Here is a 15,887-nt window from a genome sequence, read left to right as displayed (position 1 = left end):
GGTACCAAAAGTTCAAATAAAAATCCCACCCCTTCTGCTGTGTTCCTAGGTATACTACATACTGACTTGGGAAATGTTTCACAGCACTTGTTTCAGAGCAATGTTCTCTGGTTTATGGGGCTGGAATCAAGGACCAACCACTCACTTAGGTGTGGTTTCCTATAGCACCATACTGCCGGCCAGGTGTGAACGACTGCTGCAGGCATGAGTATGTTCTGGTGGACACCAGCCTTATAGACAACCTTAGCCAAGGTCACCAGAAGCTTCACTAAAATTGCAGATTTAACTGTCATTCGCTCTGGAAGCCAATGTGCATTCTCTTGAAGTCTGCTTGGCCTTCTATTTTCTTTTTGACAGGTCTGATATGCTATTGTGATTAAAACAAATTAATTTGTCAAGTCCTAAAAACAGCATTGTTCCTCCTCCAGAAGGCCTCGCTGATGCTACCTGGAAATAATGTAAATTGTTAGAGATGTGAGAAATTTAGAAATATGTATTCCTTAACCCATAATAAGGTAGGTAGATATTTGACTAGAGTATAAAACAGAGCACTTCATAATGTGCACAGGAAAATCAGGAAGAATATTTGAGTGATAATTATCCAATATAATTTCTATTATTTCTCATTAGCTTAAAATTGGTCCCATTTTGAATACCAGTTTTCCATAGCAATCATTGGTGAGTTAGAATAACATATGCTTTATAAAAAAAGTCATATCAGAAAATGATTCAGAGGAAGAATAATGGGTGATATTCATTTTCCAGTTAATTGTAAATAAGCAACTTACTTAATTACAAATCTTCAAATACCTGTTTACATAATGAAGACAATGAAAATGAAACAAAATCAAAGAGGTCTTGTAGAAGTAAGCACTTGCAGACACATGAGCTTGAAGAACCAGGTAGCAATGGCTCCAGGTGTTTGCCATGTTACATCAGCTTTGAAAGCCTTGATGTTGTCAGCGCTTGTCTGCTGGTGCCCCAAAATATACAATTTGAGCTTGGACCTTTGTCAGAGGACATCTTCATATTCCAAAGGGAGACAAATGACCACTGAAAGTAACTATTAATATTTATTCTTCATGGAGAATTTTGTCTTCACTATCAGTTGGGAAGTAACTATATCTCTAAACTTCACATCAAACTGCCAGTGGGTGTGCCTGATGTTCATGCTCTTCAGAATGCACAAGGATGTTTATAATCACCTGATACATGGTTGTACTTTAAGAAATAAGGGGCTGAATCAGGACTTATGTTTGACTAATGATCTTCAATCTTTTCAGAGTACATAATGTATTAATGTAACTACAGTGAGTCACAGATTATATAACCTCCTAATTAGGAAAACTGTGTATGAATTCTTCAGATAAGTAAGAAGTAACTTTCTAGTGAAAAGATCCAAGAACAAGGTTGACTTAAACTTGTGAGGACTTTCAGTTAATGTCCATAGTTGTAATAAATTTCAACACAATAATATATTTTATATGCAACTTCAGGAGGTTTGTATACCTGTTAAGACCATCTTTTCAAAATTTCCCCAAAGATATAATCTTTTTAGATGGGAAGGTGGATGATCCAGAAATTAAAATTTTGTAATAATATTTAAGAGGCTAATATTACTTCTACATTCAAAACAATAAAACTGTAATAGGACAACTAATGAAGACAACAAACCTTTTGTGAAGTGCATTTCTACCAAAATGTTTTCAACAGGTAAGACCTTGAATTTTCACTAAACAGTGTTGGAAAGAATACTATGCTCTTTCTTTTACATGTATAACATCATATCTACTATTAAAGCATGTTCTCAAAGAGCAATTTGCAATTTATTTTCAACAGAAATAACCTCAAGTAAGAGTTGTACATATTCAATGTCTGATTCAGGAAAGTACATTCCGTTTTAATGGAACAACACAATTTCAACCAAGATTTTCCCAACTACAGTAAAAGAAATCCTCTATATACTTTCAAATACTGTGCATTTTTATTTAAAACAGTGTAAACATAACAACACCACCAAAAATTGAAAAAAAAAACTAGTATGTGAACACTAATTTTCTTGAATACCCCCATCAAAGTAAGGGTAAATAAAACAGACAACTCTTCAGGAGAAGTTTCCATTAACCTTAGCAGTGGTAAAAATATTGCTTTATTCCAAATGAACATACAACACAATTTACTGTTCTTTAAGGGGCTTCCTGTGAACTGAATACTCTGGGCTTTGTGATTTCAACAATTTATTCTTAATAACCACAGAAGCCTTTGTCTTGGTCCACAAGTTATAGATTTGTGGATTATACATGTTACAAAATAAATCATAATGAGCCTCATGAGAAAGCAAAGGATAACTGTCAATTTGGTCATTGGCTTATGTAAATAACTTAAGTATGCATGACTTAAAATAAATATACATATTCAACTTGCCTTGTGATACAGATACCATCAATGAGCCTAAACTTGTTCCTCTCAGAAGTATTCACATCAGAAAATGATCTAGACATTGTCAAGAATTTTATAGGACGCCACCATGCAAGTGACTGATTTAAGAACATACTAACTGAACTTTATACTTCAGGGGAAAATTTAAAGAGAACAAATCTAAGAGGGAAATTTTTTTCTGAATATTAGATTCCCTGATGTTTCAGAATAAATCTTAACAAGTATAATACACACACACATGCACACACATACTCACAATGAACACATGCATACAGCATACCAGTGCTCCAGGAAACTCAGTCGCACCCACACAAATGCACACTCACACACACAGGCACACACACTGAGAAATGCTCCTGTGGAGCCCTTAACCAATCTCAAAGAAAAACACTTCTATCAGCATGATTTTAGCGACATGACACTGTAATTTTTTGTCTCTTTTTCTATAATGACTTCCTATCTCTGAGATTCTGTGCCCTCAAATTTCAGAGGAAGATGGCACATAAGAGAAGCTGAGATTGCCCCCAATGACTACCTTTATCTCCTGTCCTCCTCCTTCCAAATTCTTGGTGCCATTCTTCAAAATTTAAAATTAAATAGAAAACACATGTGTTGACATGACATAACCTGTGATGAGGCTGTCCAGTGAAGAGGAATTTAGAGGTTGGGACTTTCGAGCTAAATGGCAAGAGTCACCTTTTCACTGGCACCTCTGCCCTCAGAATGCAGCTTGTCTCTGAAACTGGGTAACTGCCAGTGCCTTTTTATGAGGACACTGGTGCTGTGGGGCTAAGGGTCTGAATCGCCCCCATCTACTAAGAGCCAAAAAGGACAGTGTTGGGACAAACTGAAACTGTATTCAGAATTCTATCCAAAAGCTTTAGTTGTAAGCTTTATCCCTCCTGAAATGTTTCTTTCCCTTTAAAAAAATATTTTGTTAAAAAACACTATGATATGAGGGCGATAGACTATTTGGTTTCTTCTAAGTAGATGCTCTTAAATTAATGCATATAAATAATTTGTATTTAATTTCCTTTCTTTCCAGTTGAGCAAAGCATACAATGCACAGATTCCTACATCTCAAGTCACTTGGTCAATGCAGAGTCTCTTTGTATTTCATTTCTTAAGACAAATTGTGCCTCTCGTTCTGATTTGGCCGTGGGACTCAGGGGGAGGAAGGCTGTGTTTTCACTTGCACTGTCCTCAGTGTCTACACTGGCTAGTTCATAGTCTTCTGACCGCCTGGCCTCAGTCAGAATTCGGATCTGCTCCTGGACAGTTTCTAGCAAAATTTTCACTTCTTGTTGTTCTGCTATAAGACAATCGTTGACTGGAATACTCACATTGACAACATCAGCAGAGTAGGAGTTTTTGCACCATTTGATGCTTTTTACTTCAGAAATCCCTGGCATTTGCATGCAGGTTTCCTCTAGACCCATGGAAGGGATGATGGGCACGGAACTGGCCCTTGTGGATGAATATACCATCAGGTCCTTTTGATCCAAGTTATTAAAATAGGAGTTTGTCTCTCTTGAAGGCAGTTGCATATTTACTGATGCATTTTGTTGGGTGCTTAAACTGGTGGATGAATACCTGAAAAAGAAACAAAGTGTTATATATTCTCTCTGCCAGTGCTTCTTCAGAGTACTATCCAGCCAACAAAGCACTTTGCACATGCACCATCTCACTGAATTCTCACAGCAACCCCATCAGACGGATAATATGTTCCCAGTTAAACAGAGAAGTAAACTGAAGCTCAGGTGAAGTGACTTGCCCAAGGTCACACAGAAAATAAGTGACAGACTGAGACTCAAACCCAGATCTTCTTACTTTAAGTCCAGGGATCTTTCAACACACCACAGCTGTATAGGCAGGTGGGATATAGTCTTCCTGACCTCTATCCTAGAATACAAAGTAAATGGGGATTGAGCAGGTAAGTGTGGCCTTTCCATAGTGACAAACAGGAAACCCATAACGGCATTACTCCACTCCATCAACTTGACCACCCTCTCAGCCCTGGTTTAGTACTCATGTGGCCACTCTACACAAAGAAATCAGGAAGCCTAACATTAAGCATTAAGGTACTACATTCCTGACTTTTTCTGTTTCATCCTGACTTTAGGGGAACTGAATGCAATTTCTATTGGCACTCTGCTCCATAGGAATTGCCTCCCTACACATTGCTGAGACAAAAAATGGGAACAGGAAGCATACAATCCTTCTCTCTGCCCAATGGTTAACATGAAGTGACTTCTACGGGACCTCTACCAATGTAGCGACTTTCCTCACCTGGTTTCTGGAGCCAAGTTACGTAGCTCACTGTGCATGTCAATGGCTTAAGAATGCCAACATGCCATTTCAAGTCATTTGAATACTTCAGAATCCGACTTGCCCCTGTGTTACCTGTTCAGAGCTAGTGAATTTGCCAGAGCTTGGAAGTTCCCAGTGCCATAAAGTAGGGCAGGGATATTATAGATTCAGAGATATTATAGGCATAAATTTGGGGACTTGAACATTAGTCTTTATTCTATTTCTCAGTTTATGTCTTTAACTTAAACATTAAAATTTAGGTATAATCTAAACTGATCTGCTCTCTGTGTAATAGATATCATTCCCTCTGTCTTGTATTGTAATATAAATAAAAGTCATGTTTATACAAGGAAAGAATAATTGCAATGAAGTATGTAGCATATTGAATAGAAGTCTTTGATGTAGGGGTGTGATGGGAACAATCTAGAAATCTGTCTTCCCATCAGACAATGAGAAAAGATGGGAAACAAATTTAGGTGTCTTTTTAGTCCCATCCTTACTGTTCCTAGTACAAAGATGGTAATCAATAAATCTCAATGGAATGGACACATGAATACGTAAACACACTTTATACCCCAGGTAGCATTCATTTCAAACATAATAACAAGAGCTAACATCCACACAGTGCTTTTAAAAAGCACTTTGACCTGCAATTGACTCACTGAATTTTTAAAGACTATGTGGTTTATTTATTATTATTACCAAGTAATGAATGAATAAACTAGACTAAAAGGTACTCCAATGACTTGCCCTAAATTACCTTTAGTAAGCATCACAGGAAGAAGTTAACCCTAAGTTGTCTTATTTTCATTGTTACCATCAAAGCCAGAAATGAGGGGGCATCCATGGTGCACTAGAACACCTTTAGAAGGATATATAGCCCTTACCTGTGCAGACTATATAGCCACCACCTACAAAGAACTTCCTCAGGGGATCTTTCTCCTTTCTCTCTAATGTTATAGAACTGAAAATCTAAACCTAAGGATTTTAATCAATAAATCAATTTCAACAAGAAGAAAGGAAACAATTTAGAGGACTTTGTGTCCTGTTCTTAGCACCATACTGTTAACACCATTAATATGTATGAATATGTAAAATGTCTTCTATCAGATTCACCAACATCACAGAGCCTAAAAATATAATTAAGGTAAAGTCATATTTTATGTAGACCTCATGAGAGCATATCAGTAGGTATAATCTATTGCATTGACATGCGATGGTGATAGATGAAAATTCTTATACCAGCATCTAAACATTATTTGGAAAAAATATTAGCTAAAGGTATAAATATCTTAGTCAATTGTAGCTTCAATAAGTCAACAATGTGTCATGACTGAGAAGTGATCAAAGGTAATTTGAGCCAAACTTGGAGCAGTCTTCCAACAGGCCTAACTGCTGAATTAAGGACTTAGATGAGAAAGAGAAATTGCAGCTGCTGACTTTTGTGTCCCTTCACATGTGAGTTATGGGACACATGGCTGGCAATAACTGAAATCTAAAATGTTACTATAACATGAAGATTTCTTTAAACAATTAGAACTCTCCAAAATGTGATTTTGTGTTGGATTAGATATGACTTCAAGTCCCAATGCTATTTTTAGAAAAATTGCAGCCTCACTTTAATTTTCTCATATTAAAACAGTGGGGTAGTCACACTGACCTGGGGGGATTGCTCTGAGAACTAACTGAAGTAATGCTTCTCTGCACTATTCAATCAGAGGCACACTGTAGTCCTTGCTTCCTTTCTACAGCTGCTGTGAGTGCCCCAGTACTGGTATTGAGTAGACGCTGTTACTATTCTACAGAAGTTTAATTGAGAGATAAATTTCTAGATGTGATTCTGGATGAGAAGACTCTCAGTGTTCTGCATTCCTGAGAGTCAATCACTCTTTCACAAGTTTGATCCATGAGCTTGTCAATCATTGACTGTAAAATACCAGTTTGGGCTGTCCTTCCTCCAATCTCTCAACAAAGAAATCGCAAGTGTATTTCCTCAGTAAATATGTGAGTCAAAACATCATTTAAAAGGTGAAATATTCCAACAATTAGTCACCTGGTTTTATTCCCAGTAATTCAAGAATCAGGCCAAGGAGTTTGTATTTCCACAGGGGACCTAGTTCCTAGTTCATATGGCTTTTGAATTAACTGACTAAATTGAAAGAATTCACCTTTCCCTCTGAAACCATACAACTGAGATTCCATTTACACATCATCATTCAGGAATGTGATTTTCTTCACATTCCTCTTTCTGGTTTAATGGTTTATTTGGTCAGAAAGGCCAGTATTCAGTCTTACTTCCTTTACATGATATATCCCACCTTGGGCTAGCCATTTAAATTCCCCATACCCTTAGTGCATTCATCTATCGATTTCCTGAGGTATATAAAGTTGTTAGTTGAGTGAGATAAATAATCTGTATATTTTTGTATCCCATCTACTTTGTAGGTGGCAAAATTTGTAGCTTTGTTTCTTTCTCTGTAGTATGTGAATACATTTCTTTGACTTGCCTGAGTATTCACCACCTCACACCTTCCTCAGGCCTCACTAAAATAGCTGCTGGGTTCAAAGTGGGCTGGAGTCAGTGCCAAGGACTGAAGTCACAGACACCGGAGCCTAACCAGCAGACAGCGCCCACATGCTTGATAAACATGCAGCAGATGGCTGATAGCTCTTGCAAATTCATTCACTCCCCCTCTAGGCAAGGGCCAGATTTGAAGAAGGTTTTTAGCTGTGAAATTCTGTTACCAATCCTATTTCTAGTCTGTAGAGACAGTCAGTCCCCCAGGAGTGGAAAATAGCTATTTCCAAGAACTGAGAATGAGATTGCTCCCTGAGATTCATTGTATGAAGTACACAGTGACTTATACCTAGAGTCACCATTTATCAACACTGGGTCCATAACACATAGGAAAATACATGTGGCTAGCCAGCTGGAGAGACTATTCTAATCTCAATGATGACTGAACCAAAACAAAACCACCACCTTGCAGACAGTAAGTGTAAATCTCCCAGGAGGTAAAAGACAAAGCAATGCCCGAACATGTAATGGGAATCTCTAAGCCACGGAATACTTGTGTATGTATGGTTTAAGCCAGCATAGGGTCAGAACATCCTTACATCTGGGACATATGGAATGATAGCCAGGATATGCTCAACAGAAAGAAAGGCAGTGTGGGCTGGGTTCTTTCTCTACTCACTAAATATATTAATCCTAATGAACAGACATTATCAGTGATTTAAAAAATCATTATGAAATATGATTACTTATAACTATAGACTAAATACAAGCCTCTTTTCCAGATACAAGACAAAGGAAAATGCCAACCTACTTCTTGGACAACTTGGATGTTATGTTGAATTTGCAGCTGTCAACCCAGATCTGTACCAAACACATTTTACAGTATGTTTGGAATTGCTTCAAAATTATAAAACCTAGCCACAGGCTATTCATTTCCTATTCTCTAGTCTTCCTAAAGAAATCTGTTGCTGAGATTTATCATTTAGGGCACAACTGCACATACATCTTGCCCAGAAGGAAAGAAAATGATAGGGCTCTCTGATGGACTTCCTACTTGCTTTGGCCTTCAGCTTGATACAGTGTATAAAAGTCATCCAGGCCAGAGCAGCACAGAAACCTGGCCTGGTTTACCCAGAGATAAAAACTAGACGTGATAAGAACCTGGCTTGTGTGAGGCAACAGATTCCTGAAATCTCTGGAATAAACCCTGATTTTATTAATATTGAAATCAATGATAATTTTGTAACAGTTCCCGTGACAATAAATATCAGTACTACCTCTCCATTTTTTACCACATGGCCAATGCAAGCTCTTTGCACACATAATTTAAAAAAATCTACCCATAACCTTCAGGAAGGCTCATCAATTCATAGATGAGAAAACTTAAATTTAGATGATAAAACTTTCTCAAATTCACAGAAGTACTAAGCGCCAAAGATGAGATTTGAACTTCAGTCATTTTGAGTAAGTACTGCCATGTCTGTTTGAACAGTATGTCACTTAGGTGGATGGTGACTAAAATTCATCCTACAATACATTCCACTCACCATGCCTTGAACCCTATGAGGTTTCGTGTCCACTCAGAAGAAGAGATACTTTTTGTACTGCAAGGAGGAATAGTAGCCATAGGTGCCCCAAATCCCTTTTTCCATCCCTGCACTGTGAACAAACCTAGAGATCTGAATTCAGCAAGTTTTACTTGAGAGAATACTGTAACTGAGACTCATTCAAGAATGCTCGAGATTTTAAACATATGTGTGTGTGTGTGTGTGTGTGTGTGCGCGTATACAGGTTACTTTTTAGGATATTGTCCATGATACTGATCAGAGAATTCAGTAATTGTTTTCAAAGCTAAGTATCAAGAAACACTTTAGTCCTCCTAAGAAATCTCTAATTTTTTAAATCAAAGACAAATTCTAAGTTGTTTTAGCAACTATATACCAATGCACTGCCTACATATCTATACATTTATTTTCTCATTAGTGCTTATATTTATTTTCTATCTAACATTTTCCTAACATCTATTTTCACTGTACCTATTCTTTTAAGTTAGTTTACATTTGTGAAACAAAGATGAAAGGAAGTATAAATAGCTAATTGATGACAATATCAATGAATAAAAGCCCAATGAACACAACTCAATTTAAAGCTATAACGGTGATGACACCCTCCCTCAATTTCATTGTTTTTAGACCTACCCTTGACAAGGTATTGTATCTTGGTCTGGGATCCTTGATTCCTCAAGTTGTTGATAAGCTGGTCCCACAATTCCGCCCAGCCTACTTCGAGGTGAGGGTGGTGTCCTTCGGAAGGCGTTCCTGTGGAGCATGCCACTCTTTTGTCCTGGGCTGCAGCAAGAGGAGAGACTCCTGCTGGGGTGAAAGAAAACCAGCAAACAAAATGATCGTAGCAATGACCTTAAAGGTGGCTGTGCAAACTTTTCAAACCCTGCATTTGCACCCCAGCTTCTCAAAGTTGTAGGCCAGGCTCCATCTATAACTATAGTATAGCTAGGAGGGGATCAGAAATTGCCAAATCCATTTTACCCTTGCAGATACTTAAACAAAGAGTTCTTGTATTTCTAGCTTTCCAATAGGGAGCACAATGGACTAAAATAATTGCTCCTTTCCAGCCAAAATAAGAGGTGGGATTAAGAAACTCTCAAGCTTCTCATTCTCACCCACCCTCATTATTCCACCTGTAGTAACTATCTCTCAAGTAAAAATAAAAATTTGTTATTAGACACTGACAAGAACCAAATACAGGAAGCCCTGAAGGGAGTTATGGGGAAAATTTCAGTTTGTTAGTGGTAAACAAACCTTATTATAATTGGCATTCTCTCCTTGACAAGTACATTAAGTTCACAGTTCACTTCCCCAAATTTTCATCAATCTTGAGGAACTAAATTATTTTTCTTTTTTTAATTTGCTTTACTAAACGTCTCATTTTGACTCATAGATTCAAATATCCAAATAACTACATTTTTAGATGTCATCAAAGGGCCAAAGTTATAAATGAGATACACTTTAGGTGAGATACCTGCATAGGCTCACGTTAAATAAAAGAACTCTTTGTAACAAGCAATTGCTAATTTGACACTTTACCTGTTCTATATGCTTCCTCACCTCTACCTCCCCAAATTTAACCTACTCTCATAGACAGTACTGAGGAGAACTCTGCTCTTGTGTACACATTTTGTAAGATGCCAGTTTATGTGACAAAACTATATAGAGAACATAAAACTATATAGCGAAATTAAAAAACATTTTCAAAATTTCAATAGAACTATCAAGTTTTAAAGGCACCAGTCCCCCCAAAGAAGTTTCACCCATATAAATATATTATTTGGAGTTCAGTAACTTTTCTGTACTAATTAATATTGCTGTTATTTCTACTTAATAAATACAAAATAATTTATCAAATATTATTTAAGTTCAGAATTGACAACCAAGATGACTAGCCAAACTTCACATTCCTCAAGCCAACGTTGACCTCCTGAGTTAGTGCAAACACCAGGTCATACCTGGCAATATTATTACAACTTAATTCTTTATTGTAATATTTCTTGCACGCTGAGTCTCAAAATGCCTAATAGCCAACAAGTTAAGGAGATCTATAATAGTTCATTTATTTCCCTTTCTACCAGCCTCTACCTATATTATCCAGTAGAAATTTTGGAGTCTGAAGGGTACTCAGGCTTGGGTGCTAGAAATAGGTGCACCTGAATGTGCATCTGTACATTATTAGCAGTGTGATACTGGGGGAAGTATTGGAACCAGTCAGAGTCCTGGAGAAAAATAGATGGTACTCTAAGTTGGATAATTTGGGGGGGACATTTGCTACTTACAAAGGTGTGTCTAGTGTTTGAGAAAAAAAAAGCAACACAGGATACTACTGTATGTCAGGGCTACTAACAATGGGAAGCTGTTACTATCCCTGTAATTGAAGGGACAAAGGAAGGGAGCCATGGGAAGAATAGAGAGAAAAAGGGGTTGCAAAGAGAGTACCACTTGGCAAGCACTTTGTCCCAGGAAAAGGGATATATATAGCTGAGGCAGCCAGGGAGGGGGCAGAAATACTAGGAACTTGCTTTCCCTCTGCCCTTCCATATCTTATGGTTAACTCATATTGAATTAAGAGAACCTAGAGGACAAAAGAGCCTGCTTACTTCCTAGTGCACAGAGCAAGGCAGAAAAAGGTCAATCCTAGACATGGGTGGAGGAGGTGCAAGAGAACATCATTAACATGATGCTTAAGTCTTTTCATAGGATTGCTGTGGGGGTTCAAAGAGATCAAGTATGTGAAGTGTCTAGCACAAAATTTAGCACATACTAGGTGCTCAACACAGTAAGTTACCCCGATTCCTCCCTAACCAATGATAACTCAAAGGCTTTCATTTGTCATGGAAAACCCGAATTTATTTCATTATTAAAAAACCCTATCTATATGTTGTCTATAAATGGGTTATATTGTCAAAATATAATGTAATAAATATGACATGACAAAATTCCCTTCCTCTTTAGAAAGAGTTTTATTTACTAAAAATGAGAAACTGGTTTGAATTAATAGGTTTGTTTCATAAATGAGGTATCCAAACACATTGTATTTATAGTACACAGAAAGAAATTAATTATTCATAGCTAGCCAAAGTGTCACAACAGCAAAGTCTACCAGTATGAACTGGTGACCCATCTTAAAAAGCAGTTCTATACCTATTCCATCAGCTATGCTGCCCTTCTAACCTAGTAGCATTCAGAAGTGATGGAGCAGTTTTCAGTCTATATAAATCAGTGGCCAGGTTATCAGTCATGAAAACAGTTAAGTCTACTGCATGTTTTACAAAACAAAAACTATGTTACATTACACTATAATTTACAAAGTTTTAGAGGTGCTTTATAAATCAACCCTTGCCTACCTGTCAGGACACAATGTATGCCTACAAATACTGCAATGTCACTAAACTGAACAAAAAGGAAGATCTCTTAAAGACATTTGCATTTCCTAAAAATCAGAATAGAAGCCAAGTTTAGAAGGGGGTGTATCAACAGACAAGGAGTAAGAGTAGGGTATTTGTGGCTCAAATATATTAGAAGCTCTAATCCTTTTTTATCTCAACTTTAAAACATTTATGGCATAATATAGTGTAGAATAATATTATACCTAATTATTTTACTTGACTAGATGGAATACCACTTTCACATGTGTTATAATCAGCAGGGAAAATAGTGTTTGGAAGAAAATATCCATCTTAAAGGCTGGTAATTTTGGATGTATTTCCCTAATTAAAGAACTTCCATTAGCTCCAGTGAACTGAAATGATTTTTTCACAGTGAAATATCTATAAATGCCTCAACTGATATAAATCAAAACTTGTAGTTAATAACTAAAGCAATTACCCAATAGCTAAACATATTTCAATCCTGAGCTGAAAATATTTAAATCACCTTTAAAAAACAACAAACCCTTAGTATCTCAGTCTTTACTCATGTAGAGTGACAGAAAAACCTTATAGTAAATGTGTCACCTTCAATAAAATCATCTTCAGACTCATTGAGAAGCAAAGGAGAAGAGAGTGTCTTGTTAATGCATGCCTCTGTCAGAGTGGTTTTAAAAAATGCTACCTAGATATGTAAAACCTGTATTTATTTTTCATTGCTGGGAAAATTTAAATTTATATCTCTTTATATGTTTTTTTAAAATTTAAGGTATTATAGTTCTTACTAAGAGAAGGATGCTTAACTTGGGACAACTCCTACAAAGACTGAGGACATGCATTTAAATGACAAACTGTTCATTCGTTTTGAGCCCTAGTTCTAAACTTTGGCACCTGTTGTAAAACAAAGATTTTCAGTTTTTGGAGCTCCAGATTCCTTATGCATAAAACAGAGTATGTAACTAGAAGACAATAAAGAAATTTCTCAGTTTCATAATGCTGTACAATTTATAAGATAAATTTATTTTTGGCTTTCTCCCCAAAAGAGCCGATTTCTATATAAGTTCGTAAGAGTGCTATGCCACTGATAATAGATCATACAGATCTATGAGGAAGATTTGCTAGGATTTATCCTCCTGGAAAGTTTTCTTTGTGTGAGAACCATATTGGAAGACCTGGAGCATGTCACACATCAGCTGCCTAGGGAAGGATTAGCCATTAAATTTGTAGATAGTGATAAGACAGATTAGAAAAAAATAACGTTTTTAATAGTTTCTCAGAATGCAATTATTCCATTTACTGGTCTGTGTGTGCTGCTCTGATAGGTATTGTTAACAGTTCCTTTAGGCTTTTTATAGGTGCATTGCATACAGCCTTCTGGTATCTTTGGTTTACCTGCTATGAGCTGACCGAGCATCTATTCCATGGAGAACTATAGGAAAAGCAAAAACAATCATCTCTTCTAATAGTGTTGTCATTTCTTGGCATGTGTTGTCCAGTCTTACATGTTGTAAATGTGCCCATTCCCACCATGATTTGCTATCTGTACCTGTGGTGTTTGACAGATTGGCTTCCTCTGTCAGGAGAAGGGACCTCTGGGAATGACTGGGGGCCAACAAAGCTTGATTCCATCATTTTCTCCAAAGCAGTCACAGGATGCCTTTCCGCCTTTGAATACTGTGGGAAATCACATGCACAAAGGTGAGCTGGAGGATAGTTATAAGAGGATGGCCTATAATACTACAGATAGGTATTGAAAAGTTATGGAACCTGCCAATAGCATTCCACTGAGCATCCAATTAGGAAAATGATAGAGACATCATTTGCATCCCATTACTCACATGTTGAGTATGTAGTCCCCATCCTTGCCCCAAACTCTCTGGGAATAGATAAGGTCCATTCAAGAGGGTTCTTCACTTTAGATCCCTGAGTCTGTCTTTTCATATCAATCCATACCCATTGCACAGCCAAAAAAGTATACATATGTTTTATTCAATGCACATTTTTACCAAAAATTAGTAGCTGATTACTTTTTTTTAGTTTTTTTTGTTTTTTTGTTTTTTTGTGTTTTTTTTAGTTCTTTTTTAAAATTTTATTTAGTTATTTTTCAAGTACAGTTTTTCGTCTATTTTTCCCATCCCAGCCTCCCCCGCCCCTTGCTCCCCACCTCCCTCCCAAGTAGCTGATTACTAATAAGGGTTCAGTGAATACTGATTGAAAACACTTGAAATATTCTTGAAATTATAGAGGACATTGATTCAGTGTATCTGCCCACCACTCTCCACCGTCTCCCTCTTTTAGCCTGTTACCAGGATCTTGCTGTGTCTAAAAAGAGAAAGCTGTGTTTTGTTCTTTGTAGTTATTAACTCTTGGTTTCACCTTTGATTATGAGGCCTCATAAGCTAAAGGAGCCTAAAAGAGACTTATAGAGATGACACATTAAGAAAAAGTTTGCCTCAAGATAAGAATATTAGAATAGAGAAAAATAAACGTCAAGAATATTTAGTAAAGACAAAGATTTGAGAATAGTAGAGATAGTGCTAATTTACTGGGGTAAATATTGGCATTGTGTTCCAAAAGGTTAAATATACATACTCTTTGATCCAGAAATTTCTAGTATTAATATAATTATAAAATTTGAGTGATTATATCACTCAAAGTGAATATGACTGAGTGTGTCAGCAGTACAATTTTAAATAATAAAAGAGAAAATAAACAAAATAAATATTTAAAAAGTCTACAAACAAATACTATATAGACATTCATAAGAATAACATCAAGGTACAAAAAATATGCATAATATAAACAATGTGTGTGGATAAAAAATTCAGAAGACAGGTATACATATGTGTGTAAATATGTATTGTGGATATACATGTATATTTATCTTTGTATATATATTTATAGATTTTTGTATGTACATATGCCTATATTTTGTGTGCATGATTCCATGTGTGTGTCTGTGTTTCCCATGCAACCACAGAGAATATGGATGGAAAAAACTAAAAGAAACTGTTAACTAGGTATTATTCTTGATAAAAAGTGTATCAGTGGATGTGGGTTTATAAGAGTAGAAAAAAAATCTAAACCTTATGTAACCTTAAGTTCAAAATGTCTAACTAAACATTTTCTTTTGAAGTACTTCCAAAATGAACCACATAGTGGCAGTCATGGCCATGTCTTTAATCAGAATCTGAAGTCTACAAAATGGATTTACAGAAGCTGTCCAGGCTTCTTGCAAAATGGAATAAATTTATAAGGAACCAAAAAAAGATACGGAGATAATTTGGAAAAAATGATTGTTTCTTACAAATCAAAATTACATCTAAAAATAATGGAAATATCTTCATGTGTGCTTCTTTATTAACTAATTAGAGTTGTTTACTGCAAACCATCCATGAAAAAAGTAAACTGAGTAGACGTGTGACTGAAATGTAACCAACATCCTAAATTTCCATCTGAGTTCCAAATTCTATAAAAGGTCTACTGGGTTTTGTTTTTGTATTTTTTACCATCACCTTCTAATGAGTTGGCCTAGAAGACAAACTTGGATGCCTGGAAGGCTGCAGAAACATGTGAGCTGATTGGGACACCTATAGCAACTGGAGGCAGTAAGCCTCTGCTCTGCTCCTGCAGAAGGCTCTCAGAAGCAACAGTGGCCAGGGTTTCTGAAGCATCAGATTTTCT

At 36.5% G+C, this 15,887-nt stretch overlaps 1 protein-coding gene across 4 annotated transcripts in view; it reads right to left on the bottom strand.

The window, feature by feature from the left end:
• Positions 1-3,524: 3,524 nt before the first annotated feature.
• Positions 3,525-15,887, bottom strand: part of NRG3 (neuregulin 3) — a 1,193,746-nt gene continuing 1,181,383 nt past the window's right edge. For 2 of the 4 annotated variants that reach the window (XM_053663971.1, XM_053663972.1), the window contains exons 7-9: positions 13,750-13,877; positions 9,466-9,636; positions 3,525-4,032 (exon numbers count right to left, since the gene is read on the bottom strand). In XM_053663971.1, coding sequence (XP_053519946.1) covers positions 3,525-4,032; positions 9,466-9,636; positions 13,750-13,877 — 807 coding nt within the window. Of the gene's footprint in view, positions 4,033-4,269; positions 4,342-9,465; positions 9,640-13,749; positions 13,878-15,887 lie in introns of all 4 variants that reach the window. The other 2 variants (XM_053663970.1, XM_053663973.1) reach the window with 2 other exon arrangements.

This window comes from Artibeus jamaicensis, unplaced genomic scaffold (genome assembly GCF_021234435.1).
Source record: "Artibeus jamaicensis isolate MK-2021 breed Jamaican fruit bat unplaced genomic scaffold, CSHL_Jam_final contig_332, whole genome shotgun sequence".
NCBI lineage: Eukaryota > Metazoa > Chordata > Mammalia > Chiroptera > Phyllostomidae > Artibeus > Artibeus jamaicensis.
The sequence above is the reverse complement of the archived record's forward strand: the minus strand, read 5'-3'. Positions and strand labels throughout refer to the sequence as shown.